This window comes from Grampus griseus (genome assembly GCF_964374135.1).
Source record: "Grampus griseus genome assembly, chromosome: 5".
Taxonomy (NCBI): Eukaryota; Metazoa; Chordata; class Mammalia; order Artiodactyla; family Delphinidae; genus Grampus; species Grampus griseus.
In genome coordinates, this window is record NC_138998.1 from 18,726,655 (window position 1) to 18,745,593 (window position 18,939).

At 38.0% G+C, this 18,939-nt stretch overlaps 1 protein-coding gene across 4 annotated transcripts in view; it reads left to right on the forward strand.

The window, feature by feature from the left end:
• The first annotated feature begins 5,855 nt into the window (after positions 1–5,855).
• The window catches only part of CP (ceruloplasmin), a 73,755-nt gene continuing 60,671 nt past the window's right edge, over positions 5,856–18,939 (forward strand). For all 4 annotated transcript variants that reach the window (XM_082654061.1, XM_082654058.1, XM_082654059.1 and 1 more), the window contains exons 1-5: positions 5,856–6,018; positions 14,062–14,309; positions 16,126–16,338; positions 16,702–16,875; positions 18,403–18,657. In XM_082654061.1, coding sequence (XP_082510187.1) covers positions 5,873–6,018; positions 14,062–14,309; positions 16,126–16,338; positions 16,702–16,875; positions 18,403–18,657 — 1,036 coding nt within the window. In that variant the 5' untranslated portion in view covers positions 5,856–5,872. The remainder of the gene's footprint in view (positions 6,019–14,061; positions 14,310–16,125; positions 16,339–16,701; positions 16,876–18,402; positions 18,658–18,939) is intronic.

Here is an 18,939-nt window from a genome sequence, read left to right on the forward strand (position 1 = left end):
CATGCAAACCAATCAATGTGATACACCATATTAACAAACTGAAGAAGAAAAACCATATGATCATATCAATAGATGCAGAAAAATCTTTTGACAATATTCAATACCCATTTATGACACCCATTTATGATAGAAACTCTCCAGAAATTGGGCATACCTCAACATAATAAAGCCCATATATAAAAAACCCACAGCAAACATCATTCTCAATGGTGAAAACTAAAAGCATTTCCTCTAAAGTTAGGAACAAGACAAGGATGTCCACTCTTGCCACTATTATTCAACATAGTTTTGGAAGTCCTAGCCACAGCAATCAGAGAAGAAAAAGAAATAAAAGTAATACAAATTGGAAAAGAAGAAGTAAAACTGTCACTGTTTGCAGATGACATGTTACTATACATAGAGAATCCTAAAGATGCCACCAGTAAACTACTAGAGCTAATCAATGAATTTGGTAAAGTTGCAGGATACAAAATTAATGCACAGAAATCTGTTGCATTCCCATACACCAACAATGAAAGATCAGAAAGTTAATTAAGGAAACAATCCCATTCACCATTGCAACAAAAAGAATAAAATACCTAGGCATAAACCTAGCTAAGGAGGTAAAAGAATTGTGCTCAGAAAACTATGACACTGATGAAAGAAATCAAAGATGACACAAACAGATGTAGAGATATACCATGTTCTTGGATTGGAAGAATCAACAGTGTGAAAATGACTATACTACTCAAAGCAATCTACAGAATCAATGCAATCCCTATCAAATTACCAATGGCATTTTTTATAGAACTAGAACAAAAAAACTTAAAATTTGTATGGAGACAAAAAAGACCCCAAATAGCAAAAGCAGTCTTGACGGAAAAAAACGGAGCTGGATGAATCAGACTCCCTGACTTCAGACTATACTACAAAGCTACAGTAATCAAGACAATATGGTACTGGCACAAAACTAGAAATATAGATCAATGGAACAGGATAGAAAGCCCAGAGATAAATTCATGCACCTATGGTCATCTAATCTATGAGGCAAAGATATACAATGGAGAAAAGACAGTCTCTTCAATAAGTGGTGCTGGGAAAACTGGACAGTTACATGGAAAAGAATGAAATTAGAACCCTCCCTAACACCATACACAAAAATAAACTCAAAATGGATTAAAGACCTAAGTGTAAGGTCAGACACTCTAAAACTCTTAGAGGAAAACATAGGCAGAACACTCTATGACATATATATATATATATATAGCAGGACATATACCTTGGGGTAAGACAGTAAAAGTCCATTGCCTCCCTTCTCACGTGAAGGCTAACTGGTCCTGGTACCCCTTAACTAAGGGTATGCTGAAAAAGGCATTAGATAAATATAAGACTCTGTGGTTTGTCTTGAGAGAAAAGGAGCTTGTATCCAAGAGTTGGGCTATGTTTGGAACTGCTGCATAGATACAGGGTGTTACCTTGTATAATTCTCTATAGTCTACTGTCATAAGCCAGGTGCTGTTTGGTTTTTTTCACCAGCAACATAGGGCTATAGAACAGGCTTTGTGCTGGTCTTATAACCCCTACTTTCTCTAATCCCATGATGGTAGCCTTTATTCCTTCCTGTCCCCCTGGTAGACGATATTGTTTTATTGCCACCATTCTCCCAGGGATGGGAAACTTTACAGGGTCCCATTTAGCATGACCCACAATTACAGGCTTGATCGCAGATTCTTTTTTTTTTTTTTTTCGGTACACGGACCTCTCACTGTTGTGGCCTCTCCCATTGCAGAGCACAGGCTCCGGATGCGCAGGCTCAGCAGCCATGGCTCATGGGCCCAGCCGCTCCACGGCATGTGGGATCTTCCCGGACCAGGGCTCGAACCCGTGTCTCCTGCATCAGCAGGCAGACTCTCAACCACTGCACCACCAGGGAAGCCCTTGATTGCAGATTCTTAAGCAGTACTTACTGGTGGTGGTTGTGAGGTCCAGGTCCTGTAGGACATCCACATCCAAAATATATCCAGGTATGGGTGAAATATAAACCAGATAAACACGGGGACTTAATCTTTCAATTTGTACATTCAAGCTCATATGTTTCACCTGCACCATTTGGCCTCCATATCCATCAATGGGTCATATTTCCCCTTGGAACTTGGATGGATTCCCACGGATCAGGGTGCACTGGGCACCAGTATCTACTAAATCCAGAGAAGTCATTTTATTGGTGCAGGAACAATAAATAGTTCAACATTGGGTCTCTGGTCACCCCTTATGACCATACCAAGGAGCAACCCTGGTATCTAGCCCTGATCCCTAGAACTGGGGGTATCTACCCCTGATCTTCATCTATCCAGAGTGGTAGAGTGTGGGCTTGTGCCCCTTCCTCTTGCTGTCAGGGGAGTAAACTGGTTTTCTTTGGGTAATGCTTTCTATAAGGTTAAAAGGACCGAATTAGGTTGTTTATATTTATTCTCTTTAGGGGTCTTGGCTAATACAAGTTCTTGCCATAATTGCTGTGGGAAATTCTAGTTGGGTCCCTTTAATTTCTTCACTATTTGTGGGTTTTTTTTTTTTTTTCTCTTTGGTGTTATCTACCCCTCTATTTCCCATGTGTCAGATCTTTTCAGTCTCACTTAAATCAGCTATCATGGCCACAGTCATCTGAATGGGTTGATTAACAATTGGGGCCAAAACTGAAACTAAGGTCCTTAACCAAGGTCACTAACCAAGTTCCTGGAGTAGTCTTCTGGATACGATCCTTCATACCTGCTGTAAATAACTCTTTATCAGGTCCTCAGAAATTAGGGACATTGATTGCATGCTTCATTCCTAATTCTCGTGCTATTTCTTGTAACTCTTCTATAGATGCCATCCTAGTGGTGGGGACGGCACATCTCACTCAAGTTGGCTAGGCGCCCTTGGCCACATAGAAACGTTGCCAGAGGCCAGGCTGCAGTATAACTAAGGCCATTTTAGACATTTCTGACCCATTTAACATGATGCCATCTCTCCCAGTATTCCATAAATGGGGCATCCAGCCTGCTATTCCTTCCCTACTCTTCTGGTTAAACCTGCTGGTTAATTCTATTAACTCAGCGGAGGAATATTCTGGCACTGTGGTTTTGGGGTCTGTAGGGATCTCCTCTCAATTATCTCCTGGTTCCCTAGTGGCCTGAATTTTAGTTTGGATCAGAGGTTGTGCTTCCTTTTCCTCCTCTATAATTACGTCTTCATCTTCTGACAAGTCATTATCCCAAGGATCACACCTCTTGAAGTCCCAGTTCTGTGAAATAACAGTCCTCACCTTTGAGTGGGGCAACCTATCACCCTGTATTTTAGCTATCTTACATGCCGTCACTACAATATGCTCTTCCTGTTGTATTTTCTTTGACATGAAGTTAGAAGTGGCAGAACATGCCCTCTGGACAGCCCTGTCTAACAACAAAATCTCTTTAGTCTTCTCTAGTTTCCTGCTGAGCTGTAATTCCTTTTCTGTGCTAATCCTTAGAGCATATAATGAAGACCATGCAACAGCTGAGATAGCTTGCTCACTCTTTTTTTTCCACTTTCACTTTCCTGCTGCTTCAGTCAATATATCTAGGAAGCCCTTTGGCATTTTCCAGGCACCCTGTACTCACACAGTGGCCCAAAGTATCCCACAAACCTAGCCAGGTCACCCCACATGGAAGAGGCTGGCCAGCCTGGGATTTCCCCCACCACAGCAGGCTTCCCCCAGCATGACCCCTTTACCCATTCCTGTGTCATTTTCTGTCTCCTGGCTGGCTCACCAATTGTTGGAGGATGGAGGGGATGGAAAGTGCCCACGAACTGAGAAGGTATCTTGACACCAGAAATCGAGGCAGGCAGCTCCATACAATCAATGGATTCATTTATTATAGAGTAAATTCCTCACAGGGTAGGATTGCAGACAAGGATCCAGAAGCATTTGCAGCTGCTCTCCACACCACCCAGGGGCCATTGGGACAATTTTATAGTTAACCTAGGGTATGAGGGTAGTTGCTTGGAAACAGGAGGCACATTTCTACGTCAAGATTTATGAATGGGTAACTAGTCTCACGGGCACTGGCAACATATCAGTGAAGGTCTTCAGGGCACAGGGGCCACCTGGATCTAAAGATCATTAAAAAATATCTATTGACTACAAAGCCCTCGATGATAGATAAGTGATTTCCCGCATAGTACAGCCCTGGGTAAGGTCAGTGGAAGAACAGGAACTGTGCAGTCCCAAGATGGCATCATTTACACCATCAGCCATACACTGGCTCATACAGGGGCTTCATGCCAATTAAAAAGTGCCCCCTCAAAAAAAAAAGTGCCCCCTCTACAAGAATAAACTACTAAAAGATGTTCTCTCTGTGTGGACTATTTGGAAAAAAGAACCTTTCTGGGCACCAATTTTTAAAAGGAACAGCATCTTGCAAGACACAGGGTTTGGCCAGTGGAGTCTGGGCAAGATTTTAGTCCCACTCAGGTCCACTCAGTGGGCATGAGGGCACAATTGTTTAAGGTGCCTCAAGAAGGAGGTCTTGGGACATCCTGGGCATTGTGACTCAATTTTCTGCATCAAGATAATTAGTTAAGATTATTGTTAGCTGGTGAAAGGAGAGACTCCACTATGTGACCTAACATGAGTCATTTCAATTAATTTGAACAATAGCCCTCTGAGGCTGAGATTTTAAAGATGAGGAAACTGAGGCTGCGGTCAAGTATGTATCTTGCCTGGGGTCGCATGGTGTCATCAGATTTTGATCTTCATCCTGCTGTTTTCCTTAGCATTCAGTCTCCTTCTCTGATTTATGTTTCTCTGTAGCACTAGTTGCTAATAATAAATATTTCACTCTTCATTTGTATATAGTTGGTCTCTCCCCAGTAGAACGTAAGTTGACGAGAGTAGGGATTCATGTCTGTTTTATTCACTGCTGTATCCCCACAGTGCTTAGAACAGTGTTTGGCGCAGAGGGCTCATTCAGTAATACTTATTAAATGAATGAATCATTCAAACATTGTGGTGCCTTCTCCTATACCAATCCATTTCTATAAACACCTTTTGGCAACTACTTACAGAATGCATTGAGGTATTCTAGAGAAAAAGATTACATCAGCACAAAATGTGCACTGTTATCATCAGGATTTTCTTCAACTAAAAAATAAAAAGTCTTTTACTCCCAAATTCATGTCCACATCAAAGAGAGAAACCCCAGGTTAATAAACTAGAGCTCTTTCTCTTTACTAAAATCAACTTTTGCCTTTGAAGACAGGTTTATTTATGTCTGATTTTTTCGATAATTAAAACAGAATCATCAACCCCTGTTATTCTCTGCTAGTTATTTGCATATAGCAATACACAATAATCTGATAAACTTTCTATGATGATGTGTTCGGAGCTTACAAAATAAATAAAGCCTTCAAAATAAATTCTTATTTGAGGGTACTTAAATCTGGCATGCTAAATATCATGTTTTGTAGCTTAAAGTTGTAACTAGGTATTGTTAGGCTTTTCGAAAGGAAAGAGGGCATTGTATTGTAGCATATTGTTGGAAGAACAAAAGGAGCATTTAGACATGAACTTTGCCCTCCTGGAATTTACACAATGAATGGTAGAAGCACAGTTATAAACACTCCAGCGCCTCCAACAATAACTGCTGACTTTTTATTTGCAATCAGAGAATCCTGGCAATGGACAACTAAGTTTTCCCTAGGTTTACGAGAACTGAACTGAAGTGGAAAATGTTATTTGCTTTAACGAAATAATTTCGTCTTGTGCAACAAAAAATTCTGTCAATCAAGCAAATAAAGGGAGAAAGGCTTATTTATAAAGTTGCCGGCTTCTGATTTCATTCCGTTGCTTCTCAGGCTCCAAGAGGAAAAGAAAATGAAGACTTCCTTGCTCTGTATTTTTCTAATTTTATGTAGTACCTCAGCCTGGGCGAAAGATAAACATTATTACATTGGAATTATTGAAACAACTTGGGACTATGCCTCTGACCATGGGGAAAAGAAACTTATTTCAGTTGACACGTAAGTCACTATTTTTTCTTGATTATAGACCAAATTTATAAATTATTGATTTAAAAAATAAAGCCAATAAGATGAAATATTTCTTTAATTTGTATATACAAAAACTGCAAAATATGGACTTGAAACATTAGACACTTTAATAAATCTCTAATTCCTGGGATTTTGTTTGTTTTTTGAGAGGCTGCCTTACTCCTTTCCACTTGGTATGAGGAACTGTGTGGGCTTCTTATTACCCCCTCTGGTTCTTATCACATCTCCCATCAGGGTTCAGTCTTTCTGTCTGTTTATGCAGAAGTTCTTTCATCTAAAGAATGACTGTATAAAATTTTATATTTCCTATACCGTTTACTGATTACTAGTGGTAAAAATAAAAGGTTTTTTAATCCTTCAAAGAATCATTTATAGAAATCAAATACAATTTTAATATGACTTTGCCTAATACTCGTTGGGTGACTCTGGACTGTTAATTACATTCATCTTTCTCAGACTCAGCATCCTAACCTGTAAAATGGAGACAATGAGAATACTTCAGGGGGTTGTTTAAAGAGTGGGTGCACGTAGAGCTCTTCGTACAGTCCTTGGCACAAAATACATGTGCAAAAAAATGTGAGATAGTTATTATAATGCCTCCTCAAAAAGCTCTATGTAAATTAAAGGTTTTCTTGTTTCAGTTGAAAGGTCCCTTATTTCCAGAAACATCCACCACATGAAAAACCAGGGGTATAGTTTTCCTTGAAGTTTTTTGTGATAGAAGTTTATCTATACAGAGGTCATCACTTTTAATAATGTTAGTTAAACATTTAACACCAAATTGAAATTTGTTATTCAAAACCATATTCACAACATTTAAAGATGTATTTTGGTGGTGAAAATATATTTTAAAGATGATAAATGTATCTTAATAGTGATACTTAAAAATGTATGTTAATGGTGACAAATGAAACCAATGACCATTAACTGCTGAGATTGTATCTTTAAAAATTGGCTATAAAGTATGCCAAATTTCATGACATTGACTCTGTTGATGGGTATACACTATTCTCATTAATTTTATGTACGTTTGAAATTTTTCAAAGCTGATAATAATACCTAATTGTTAAGTTATTAATTCAGTAATATGCAGTGAGGAAAGTTTCTGACCTAAAGATAACTAATTGTAAAGAAAACTAGTATATCTTACAATTATTTTTTTAAGCCTGGTTTTGAGCTACTGTTCTCTTCTTAGGGACATGACATATTTTTATGGCTTCATAAGGACCATTATTTTGTATGCATTCAGCATTTTCCCTAGCTAAACATAATATAAATTATGCATTTTTAATAGGGAAACTAGACACATTTTTTAAAAGGTCAGACATATTAGGGGAAAAAAAGTACTGTCCTACTCCACGCCCTCACCCACCATCCTTCTGCCATTATTCATGGTCAAAAATCAAATAAAATCAGTTTTACTGGGCATCAACTAAGTGCAAGACATTGCCCCAGGCACACTTTAGTAAAGTCTTCTCTAATTCTAGAAATTTAGAAGAGAAAAAGGCTTTGTTAAGAATTTTTTTGCAGGGAGGGGAGAGAATTCCTTTATTTTTAAATACTCTAAGGATTTTCCTGGCAGTCCAGTGGTTAAGATTGGAAGCCCTCCCTCTTGCAATGCAGGGGGCGTGGGTTCAATCCCTGGTTGGGGAACTAAGATCCCACATGCTGCACAGCACAATCAAAAAAAAAGATTAAATACTCTAATGTCCTGTGTGTGCTGGAGAGGTTATACAGCATTGGCTTGATCATCTTCTTTTGCTTCAGCAACAGCCTAGAGTTGTGCAGACTCTAGATGACAATGTTCACTCTGTCTGTGAAATTTTTAATTCATCTAAACAGCAAATATTGAATAGGCCTTTAGCAATTTTGCCAGTACTATGCTAACCTTTTTGTTTAGATGAGTTTAGGTAGCAACTTTTTGCTTCCTCTTTGTCTCAGATTTGCAGAATGTCCAGCTACTTAATCCATTCAGCCTTCTATAACAAAATACACCAGATTGGGTAGCTAATCAACAACAGAAATTAATTTCTCACAGTTCAAGAGATTGAGAAGTCCAAGGTGCCAACATGGTCATCTCTCTTCCGAGTTCATAGCCTTTTTACTGTGTCCTCACTTGGTGGAAGGGACTAAGGATCTCTTTGGAGCCTCTTTTATAAGGCATCTACCCTGTTCATGAGAGCTCCTCCCTCATGACCTAAGCACATCCAAAGGCCTCACCTCCTAATACAATCACATTAGGGATTAGGATTTCAACATATGAATTGGTGGGGGGTAGGACATAAATATGGCAAAGACTGATGTGATATCACCAGGCATGATTACTGACACTCGTTCTGTGAAGGCTAAAAAGGAGTAGAGATAAATAGGCTGAGAAACAGGTTGAAAGAGTGCAAGATAGTTGTTAGGCAGAGAATTAGGTTTAAGCTGATGTTGACCTTGAAGGTCTGGAACAATGAAGATGAAAGTATGTATTGAGATGGCAGAAACTCCATCTCTTTCATGCACCAGTGATCACTAGTACCTAGAACATAGGACACACTAAATAAATATAATTTTGAGTAAATGAAAGTGAATGAATAAAAGTATATAGGAAGTTAGACAAAATTATAGGCTGTGTTGTAAAAATTTTCCCTTGTTCCTAGTATGGACAGATTCACACCATAAATAAATAAATGAAATAAATCAGAAGATACAACGAAATAAGAAAAGTCAGTTTATGGAGTTATATGTGGGATAGTGGAACTGAAAACACTGGCAGATATAAAAGAGAAAATGTATGGATGTCTTTTAACTAGGAAAATAGAGTTTACTTTTTTTTGTCATATCAGTAATATTTATTTCTAATGGGGTGAGGTAGAAAGCAATTTCCTTATGCTCAGCACTGCCATTTACTTAGGTCTGTGCCTTCTCTGTCATTTCAACAAATCAATAAGTAAAGATCTATAAAATATAGTTCCTGCTCCTAAGTTATTTGTACTTAAATGAGAATAAAAGACATACATATGAAAACAATTAGCAAATGCAATACTTTGTTCTGGGCCCATGGTAGACACTAATTAAATATGTATTGACTGTTGGCTACAGAGTAGCAATAAGTAGCAATACTCCTCTTATCTTCAGGTTACTTTTTTTCCTGGTGACATATAGGATGCTAGAAATAAGTGAAAAAAATCCTTAAACACAAGAAGAGCCTTCACAAAACCCTTTTACACTAACTTCATAGGCTCTCACTCAGGCTTGGTGACTTAATTAACATACAGTTCTTACAAACATTGTTACCTAGTTTTCCAGCCCACTGTAGGTTTGAGAAATAAATCAGAAATATTATAGTGAAGATGTCATCATAAGCAGACCCAATGACCAGAAGAAATGACAGCTCAAATTTTACCCAAAGAAATAGAGAACAAACCAAGAACATTCCACACTATGGTATAATCATAAGTATTATAATTATAATATTGAGTGATCAGGATACCATAAATATTCAATAAATGTTAATGTTTACTATCATTATCAGAAAAGAAGTTGATTTTTTTCCCAGTACACCCTGTTTAAGAAAACAAGGAAGCAAACAAAACATTTTTAAAGAAAAAACTTGCACCGAAGGCATTCATTTTACCCCTTCAAAAATGGTCTTAAAATTTAAAATAATTCTTAAAGAGGTATAATTATGAGCTAAAGTAATCTGGAAAAGTCGCTTACGATGACTCATATTCCAAGGTTGCCAAATAAAAAATAGTAAGCAAAATCTAGTGTGCTATAAACACTTCATATAGGACAGCCTGTGTGCAGGAACTAATGAAGTAACTACACCATTTTATACATTTCAGGCTCTACAATTTATTATCACAGCTGCTATTTTCCCCAAGAACATATCCAAAAGAGGGCTGACACCTAGGTACCATTTTCATGCTGTGTTAATGAAGCCAGGCCAGTGAGAACCTGTAATTCACTTGAGTTTGTGCTATGCATACCCAGGTTAAGTCTTTGCCTGCCAGTTAATTTTTGACTGTTTTCCTTGTGATTCCTGTGTCTAGTAGGCAGAATTTTTTTAATGACCCACAAAGATATCCTACCGTAAAACTCCAGAACCCGTGAATATGTTGAGATATCACTCCCACGATTTATGTTATATTCAGTGATACAGTTGACTTTAAACTAAGGACATGATCTGGGTGGGTCTAGTCCAAAGCAGAGAATTCTCTAGTAGAAGAAAAGGAAGTCAGAGAGATTCAAAGAGGTTTGAGGGGGATTCAACAAACTGTTGCTGACTTGAAGATGGAAGAAGCCACTGGGAAGGAATATGGGTGGTCTTAAAGAACTGGGAGAGGTCCTTATCTGGTAGTTAGCAAGGAAGCAGGAATTTCAGTCCTACAACCATAATGAACTGAATTCTGGCAATAACCTGAGTGAGATTGGCAGTAGACTTCTCCACAGATCCTCCAGACAAGTATTCAGCCCAGCCAACAGCTTGATGCCAGCTGTGATAACCTGAGCAGAGAACCCAGTCATGCCATGCCAGACTTCTGATCCAAGGAACTGTGAAATAATAAATAGGTGCTGTTTTAAGCTGCTTTATGATCATTTGTTACACAGCAAGAGAAAACGAATATACTGTGTCTCAATGAATGAAGCTAAGACTCCAGAAACTTTTCACGTGCATTACCCACATTTTAGTAACCATGGCTTGATCATCTTGAGTGCACTCTGAACTTATGGATGGGAGTAGCATTATTATTATCTTACTAAGGCAGTGTAAAAAATGTTTTAATTCCTCTACCATTAAAAACTCACTTCTGGGTCTGAATCTACCAGAAATTAGAGGAATTGCTATAGGATTATAGGAATTGGGGGCGCTAAAAAGGAAGGATGTGTTTACTGAGAGGGAGACATATCTATTGTAATGAATAGAAGAGAACATGTTACAGTTGCCAACAGAAAGAACTATGATTAATGTGAATTACTTGTTCGGGTCAAAGAACAACCATAATAGGTTTTTTATTAACTGGATATCTGATTGGCAAACTTCCTGCAAGCTTCCAGTAACTGAAGCTTTGTCCCCAAAGCCGTGCTCTTAAAGTTAAATAGACATTCCTTAATGACAGTTTGATGTTTCTTTGGAGACAGAGCATAAGCAAACAGGCCTCCCCCAAGCTATCACGTGATGTGATGTGAAATATTTCCCAATTTGGTTAAGATTTAATTTTGTTTCAGAAAAAAAGACAAGATGGGAAACACATTTTGCATATTGCTGTGTGTATAAAAGGAATTCCAAATGTTAAAAATACTGGATAGATTATAATTTCAGATCAATTATTTTTTTAAGTAATTTTCACACCCCTCCCCCAAAAATCTTTGTACACAAAAAAACGAATTCCAAAACTTAGACAATGCTCCTCCTATTTCAGGAAATGATTAATACAGGAGAATTTCAATATAATGAAAGCATTTTGACAAAGTCTGCTACAGTTTATTGAAAAGGGATGTGACACATTTCTTAATGCTTTAGAGGCACATTTAGGAAATATAAATACACGCTATAAATGAAGTCTTAAGAATGTGAGGTTATTTTAAAACTCTGGCTTTATTTAAGATATGGATCAACAGAGCATGGTAGAACACAGACTAGAATCTTTATTTAAATATCATTGGGACCAATCCCCTAGCAATAAGAGTGTGTACAGACACTGGAGAAAATTTACCTCAAGGCTTAGACGGACCTGTGTGAGACTGACTTGTCCAGGTTCCTCTGGTGTGACCCAAGAGTAATTCCATCCTTGCACCGTAAGCTTTGCAGCTGCCGCTGCGTGCCTGACTGAACTGCCCTCTTCCTGACCTCCTCTCAGCAGTGTGGACTGGATGAATCCGCCTTTAATCTCAGTGGCCTTCAGTGCCTCAGAATTTTGCTGTTGGTAAAACATCTATTTATTAAGAATACTCCTGTCCGTACTAATGCTGCTGTTTCCAGGGAAGAATGTTTTCCTATGTATTTTGATGTCCTCGAAGTCTCTCAGAGTCTTTCTTAATTTTTTTTTTTCTGTTTTGTTCTAACAAAATGGAAACTGCAACGAACAATTAGAAAATGAAAACAAATATGAGAAATAAAGGCTTAAGCATGGATTTGCCATCCTGGGTACAAAAAAAGTCACTTCTTTATTTTTCTAACTTCCAGCTTGGCCCTTCTCCCACCATGATAGGGGAAGGGAACCCCATCTCATTCATCTTTCAGTGAACAAGTTGAGAATCCTGGGGTTTAAACAATCCAGGTTTTAAAAAATTGGGGTCCCTAGTGTGACAACTATGAGATGCTCATTGTTGAAACCCCTTGGTCAATTCAGAACACGGGGGCTCTACTATCTCCAAAGCCTGTTCCCAATGCCCAAATGCAGCCACCAGGACCACTGCCAAGCGGCCCTGCTCACTGGTCCCAGCACTCAGGCTCAATCAGGTGCCCCCATGCTGCCATGCCAGCTGACGTTTGACCACGACCAGGGTATGGCCTGGAAACAGAACCTGCCACCTTTCTGTCTCATGTCCTCCAGGAATCCCACTGCCTGTGGGACTGGGCCGCTTTCTTCCCCTTCCCCTTGCAGCCTCCCTTACTCAGGTTGCCCACGAACGCAGAGCGGCATCACAACACACAGGGGTATTTGTTAGCAAATGCGGATGCCTGACCCTCACACCAACAGCACAGAAGCAGAATCAGTGGGGCTGGGGCCTAGGAACTTGTATTTTATCAAGGTCCTCAGTAGATCCCTGTGCACATGAAAACTTAAGAAACATTAGGCCTGAGCCCTAGATTTTTTAAAAAACAGATCTTTAAATTTGGACCTTGCAACAGAGAAAGTCCAGAGCTCCCAGACAAGCCCTGCCCTCATCTTGAAGAGAGAATGGAAAAGTACCCCTCACTCTTTCTGATGAGCTTCTCGCTGAGGAAACAAGACAAAGTTTATTTCTCTTCAGTCACGTTATCTGGCCTCATATGGGTTGAATGGAAAATGGTAAGGTGTCAAAGGTCACCGAGATCAAAGTAGGCAAAACGCAGGCGCGCGCACACACACATGAACAAACACAGACCCCAGACCATCAGCTGGGGTTAGCAGTTTTTATTCTAGTGGAGGAGACCTCGGTTGTGGAAGGGCTTACCAAAGCCCAGGTTTTAAGTGGGTTCCCCTGAATGGCTAGATGGCATTGCCCACAAATAGATCCCACTGAACTCTCTGGGCTTGCATTAAGGACAATAACTTAAGAATCAGTTCAAAAGTTTGAATATCAAACTTGCTTTCTTTTCTTTTCTTTTTTTTTTTTTTCCTGGCTACTATTCAATTTGCTGATATTTTTAGGAAAGTTTTAAGCAACTATTAATCAGCCACTAACCTGAATATAAACATTCAACGTTCAAGTATTTTTGCTAGCAAGGGATTAAAAAACCACAGGGGTAATTCAAATGCAAAGATAAGTTTAAGACCCACACACATTGATGAATCAATTCCAACTTTGATTTAGTTTTGCTAAAAGAAATTAGAAAGATGGAATTACTTTAGCATTATTAGTTTTACTTTAGGAAAACAATATGCACTTGCTTTCACATCTCACATATCCAGATTGAATGCTTAGAAACTCAGATTTTTCCAGTGGCTGAAAGAGGTATGCCATAAGTGAGAAATGCCTTCATTAACTGCTTTATTTTAATATTTCACTTTAATTTTGTATTCTATCCCACAATGCCTCTGTGTTTTACCATGAAAACCTTACAGGAAATACTCTGGTAAGATGCATTACATTTTTATGGCGCATCCACACGTGGTGGTCTGCCATATAGCTGATGTGTGACACCTCACATAATTAAAATAACAGGGCTAAATGCCAGCGCTCCTCTTCATTTTTTGGAGGCATCCCTACAACAACTGGCAAACATTTAATATGATATGGTCATTCATTTCTCTTTCATCATAATGTTATCCCCAGCAGTGATGGCTTCTAATAGAGTTGTCTTCCTTTCCTTTGCAGGGAACATGCCAATATCTATCTTCAAAATGGCTCCAATAGAATTGGAAAAGTCTACAAGAAGGCCGTGTATCTTCAGTACACAGATGAAACCTTTGGGACGATTATAGAGAAACCTGTCTGGCTGGGGTTTTTAGGCCCTATTATCAAAGCTGAAACTGGAGATAGAGTTTATGTACATTTAAAAAACTTTGCCTCTAGGCCTTATACTTTTCATGCACATGGAATGACTTACTATAAGGAACATGAGGGTAAGTTCAGCTCATATGCTAGCTGGAATTTCCTCTTCCTTTTCAGTAGGAACACTTTTTAATTTCTGAGATTATGGACTTTCCTCTTGGATAAGACCTGTACTATGTTGTTTAGCTCTAAACTATTTTATGAATAAGTATTTTGGTTCATCCTAATAATGCTGTGTTTCTCTGGGTTATACTTGTTTTGTGTGAAGTGTGAATGTGATAGAATTTCTGTGTGGACTCATGTAGTGAGAGTCAGTGAGAGCTGGAACTTCCTTCCCAGTGCCCAACCCCTTTCCAGACACATGGTCAAAATAAGAGAAATGGGCAGTGTGCATTAAAGCCTGGAAAAGACAAAAATCCAGAAGGAGGAAACAGGAAAGAAGAAACAAGAAATCCCCAAGATGAGGATGATCTTATCTCTGAAGTTCCCACATGTGAACGTACTGTAGCCATTGTCACCTTCCATCCTAACTTTGGATAAACTCTGTCCCAGCTAAGGCAGCATGAGTAGTCTCATACAGTAGCCAAGTAGTGCAGGTGGCTGGATGGTCCCAGAGTCACATCTGAGACACAGTTAACCAAAAGGTCATTTGAATGTAGGACTTGGAATCCTTAAAGATGGTACAGGAAGAACGAATATTAGATTTGGTGCTTGTGACCTCATTCTTAGTACATGATGATGATGATGATGATGATGAAGGGAGATGGTGTTTTGTTGTGATTAAGAACAAGAGCTTCAAACTTAATAGACCGATGTTTGAGTGCAGCATTGCCTTTTATTGACTGAATGACCTTGGACAAGTTAACTTAAATTCTCTGTGCTACAGTTTTCTTATCTATAAAATAGGGACAATGAGAGTACACAATAATAGCTCAATAAATGTCAGCTATTATCATAGGCAAAAATGCCGAGACCATGTTCATTGAAATTATAAGGATCAAGTTTGGAAATTAGGATAAAATTAGTTTTAATTAATTATTGGTTTTCTATTTAAAAGAGGTATTGCTTTACAGGGTGAATGTTTTGATCTTCTATATTTTTAAATTTGTTTTTCTAAACCAAACAATTACATTCATAGCATAAAAGCTGACTGCCATCTTATTTATTTTTTACAATTTCATGATATATTATGGTTTTAATCATTTTTAAGGTATGAGCATTGTATTGTGGATATGTTAGAAGAAAAAAGAGTTCTTTTAGAGATACATACTCAATTATTTATGAATGAAATGATATGATGTCAGGGATTTGCTTTAGAATAATTCACTGATGATGACTAATTCACTATTAAGAGTAGGTGAGGGTATAGATGAAACAAGATTGGCCTTGAGTTGATCATTGTTAAAGCTGGGTTGTTGGGCACATGGAAGTTGATTATATTATTCTCTCAGCTTTTGCGTATGTTTGGAAATTTACAAAATTAAACAATCCCATGGTTACTTCACAGGCAAAAATCTGATATCATACAAGAAGCTTCAAGTGAGAGGAGAAAGTAGCCATTTTGCTCTTACTTCCATACCATAACCCCAGGGCAAAAGTGGTTCTTTAAATTGCAAACCAACAGTCATTATGCTGCTGACATATCTATTACTGCTCCTTGAAGGCTCAGTCAAGTATAAAAAATGATAACATTTTCTGTGAAACTTCCACACCCTGTAGCCATTTGCCTTTTATTCTTCTGTGCTCAAATAGAACACCACTGTGTTCCCACGGGGATACATACTAGATGTTGAATAAGTGTTTGCTGAATGAATTAATAGACCATCTATTTTCTCATTCAAGCTCAAACACATTCAATTTGTAATTTCATTGCATGTCATTTCCTAGGGGCCATCTACCCTGACAACACCACAGATTTTCAAAAAGCAGACGACAAAGTGCGGCCAGGTGAACAGTGTATGTACATATTGCATGCCAACCCAGAACAAGGTCCTGGTGAGGAAGACAGCAATTGCGTGACCAGGATTTACCATTCCCACATTGATGCTCCAAGAGATATCGCCGCAGGACTCATTGGGCCTTTAATACACTGTAAAAAAGGTACATTGTCTCATTATTATTCACAATAAATGACCAAAGACAGTAGAGAGGGAGGTTTGTTTTTTAAATATACTTTAAGTCTTATGTGTTATGATTGAGTAGGTAAGGTAGAGAGGCAGTGAGTCTAGAAAAAAAGGAACGGAAGAGCAGGGAAGGGTAAGGAGAAAAATGGATACGTGGAACAACATTCAGGTTACTGAACGTAAATTCCCTAAATGTTTCCAAGTCTATAAAACCGAAGTGACTGGTTTAGATTTCTGGTTTATTAGGAAAATAAATACAAAAAAATTTTTAAACTATAAATCACATGCTAAAATTCATGCTAAAAATTAAGTTCTACTGAAATAGTAATTTTCACTTCAGATTCTCTGGATAAAGAAGAAGAAAAAAATATTGACAAAGAATTTGTGGTGATGTTTTCTGTTGTGGATGAAAATCTCAGCTGGTACCTAGAAGACAACATTAAGACCTACTGCTCTGAACCAGAGGAGGTTGACAAAGACAATGAAGACTTCCAGGAGAGTAACAGAATGTATTGTAAGATTACATAAGATCTGTTAACTTTATCTTATTTTTCTCGGTCCATTAATTCTGCTACTCTTATTCCCTCACATGAATAAGTAGCATGTTTCTAATCTATGCCCTTGGTAACAAAGCATATTGGATGTGCAACCTGATATTCAGCTAAACAGGTCCAATCAAAACTCTGAGCAGGTAAAGCTGGATACATCAAATTGTTTCCAAACCATTATCAATTATGGTTAAATGTATATGCATGTTATATTTGTATACTTTTTATTCTCCCAACTCATTTTAAAAATTATTTGAGGCAGCCTAAAATTGTTAAATTATATTGTAAAGTATTGCACTATAATTAAGAAAATAGTTCAAACCACTAGTTCTAAAAGGTATTTCTTTTACATACATATTGTTCTTCACCACCCGTGCCCCCCCGAACCTTGCATCATTTTTTCCTACATTTTAGTTCACTTTATTTCTTCTAAAAATGTTTTCTTTACTGCCTGGGCTTCTCCTTGATTCTCAGACACAAAATAATGGGGTTAGTAAGATAGTCCATCACTTAGAATGTTTAGCTTCTTAAAAATAACCCTTACTCAGAAACTAAGGACACAAAAGTAACTGTACTATCAAAGAAGAAAAATTAATTAACAAAGTACGGATTTTTATTTCCAACTTTTGCTTATTTCTGGCTGAAAGATCCTCTTTCCATATTTTAATCCAGCCTCTGTTATGTGCTAACCAAAATAGGCGTTAGAGACTCAAACTTCTAGTCTGGCTAAGTCTGGTTTGGTATCCCTGTTGCATCTGGTTACCTCGCAATACTTCCCAGAACTGATTTCTATCTTAACTCTAGGACCTCTCAGCTTGAGCAGTGGCCCTTAGTTTCTTTGAAGAATCAGGCTATCCTGCTTTTGACCTCTTAGGTCTTTGTGGCTCTAGTCACTTGTTCCTACTGTCCTTTCCCTGCATTTCTTCTTTCCTCTTTCACATTTCTTCCAATTTTGTCTTTTACTCTTTAAAAAAAAAAGCTTCCCCTGTGTTCTTATTACAAAAGCAATCCACATTCACTGTAGAAAATTGGAAAAGTTCTGATAAACAATAACAAAAAACACTGACATCATCCGTACCACCACCACCAACATGATACATGATTGATTCCTAAATAAACTTCAGTGTTTTTTCTATTTACTGTATGTGTGCACATTTATATATACGTATGTATATATGTACACATTTGTATTTACAAATATACACATGAACATACCAAGGTGTAGAGTTTATAACAAAGAGAGCAAATAGATTTCATCTTCAGTGTTGTGTTCATGTGCTAATATTGTGTTGACAAAAATCTTGAGGCTGAATTCAGGTCCAAAATGAAAGAGTACTGTGATTGATTAACAATGTCTGATGGGGGTACAGGAGGGAAGAAGAGCAGCATGTGTGCCAGATATTTTCAATCCCAAACTGATTTTATTTAGAGGTAACTATCAATATCCCAGTCACCAATGTCTGTTAGTCACAGTCTCTGCTCTTGACTTACAGCTGTGAATGGATATGCTTTTGGAAGTCTCCCAGGACTCTCCATGTGTGCTGAGGACAGAGTAAAATGGTATCTTTTTGGTATGGGTAATGAAATTGATGTGCATGCAGCTTTCTTCCACGGGCAAACGTTGACTAATAAGAACTACCGTGTTGATACAATCAATCTCTTTCCTGCTACCCTCTTTGATGCTTTTATGGTGGCCCAGAACCCTGGAGAATGGATGCTTAGCTGTCAGAATCTAAACCATCTGAAAGGTAAGGCATCTTTACCTGAAATTAGCTGTCAGTTGAGAAAAGAGTCATGTCTCAGTTACACTATTAATGGGGTGATGATTGGAAATCAGAATCTAAAAGCTAAATAACTTTGGAATGATCTAAGCTTTGAACTGGTAACTTAATTTTATTCCTCTGACAGTATGCATCATAATGTAATTTTTTAAAAAGACTGGAGCATTTATAAAGTAATCAAAATTGAAAATATGTTAATTTTTGGAAAAGAAAAAATTGGCCCTGATGTATAGTCCTACCCTAAAAGTA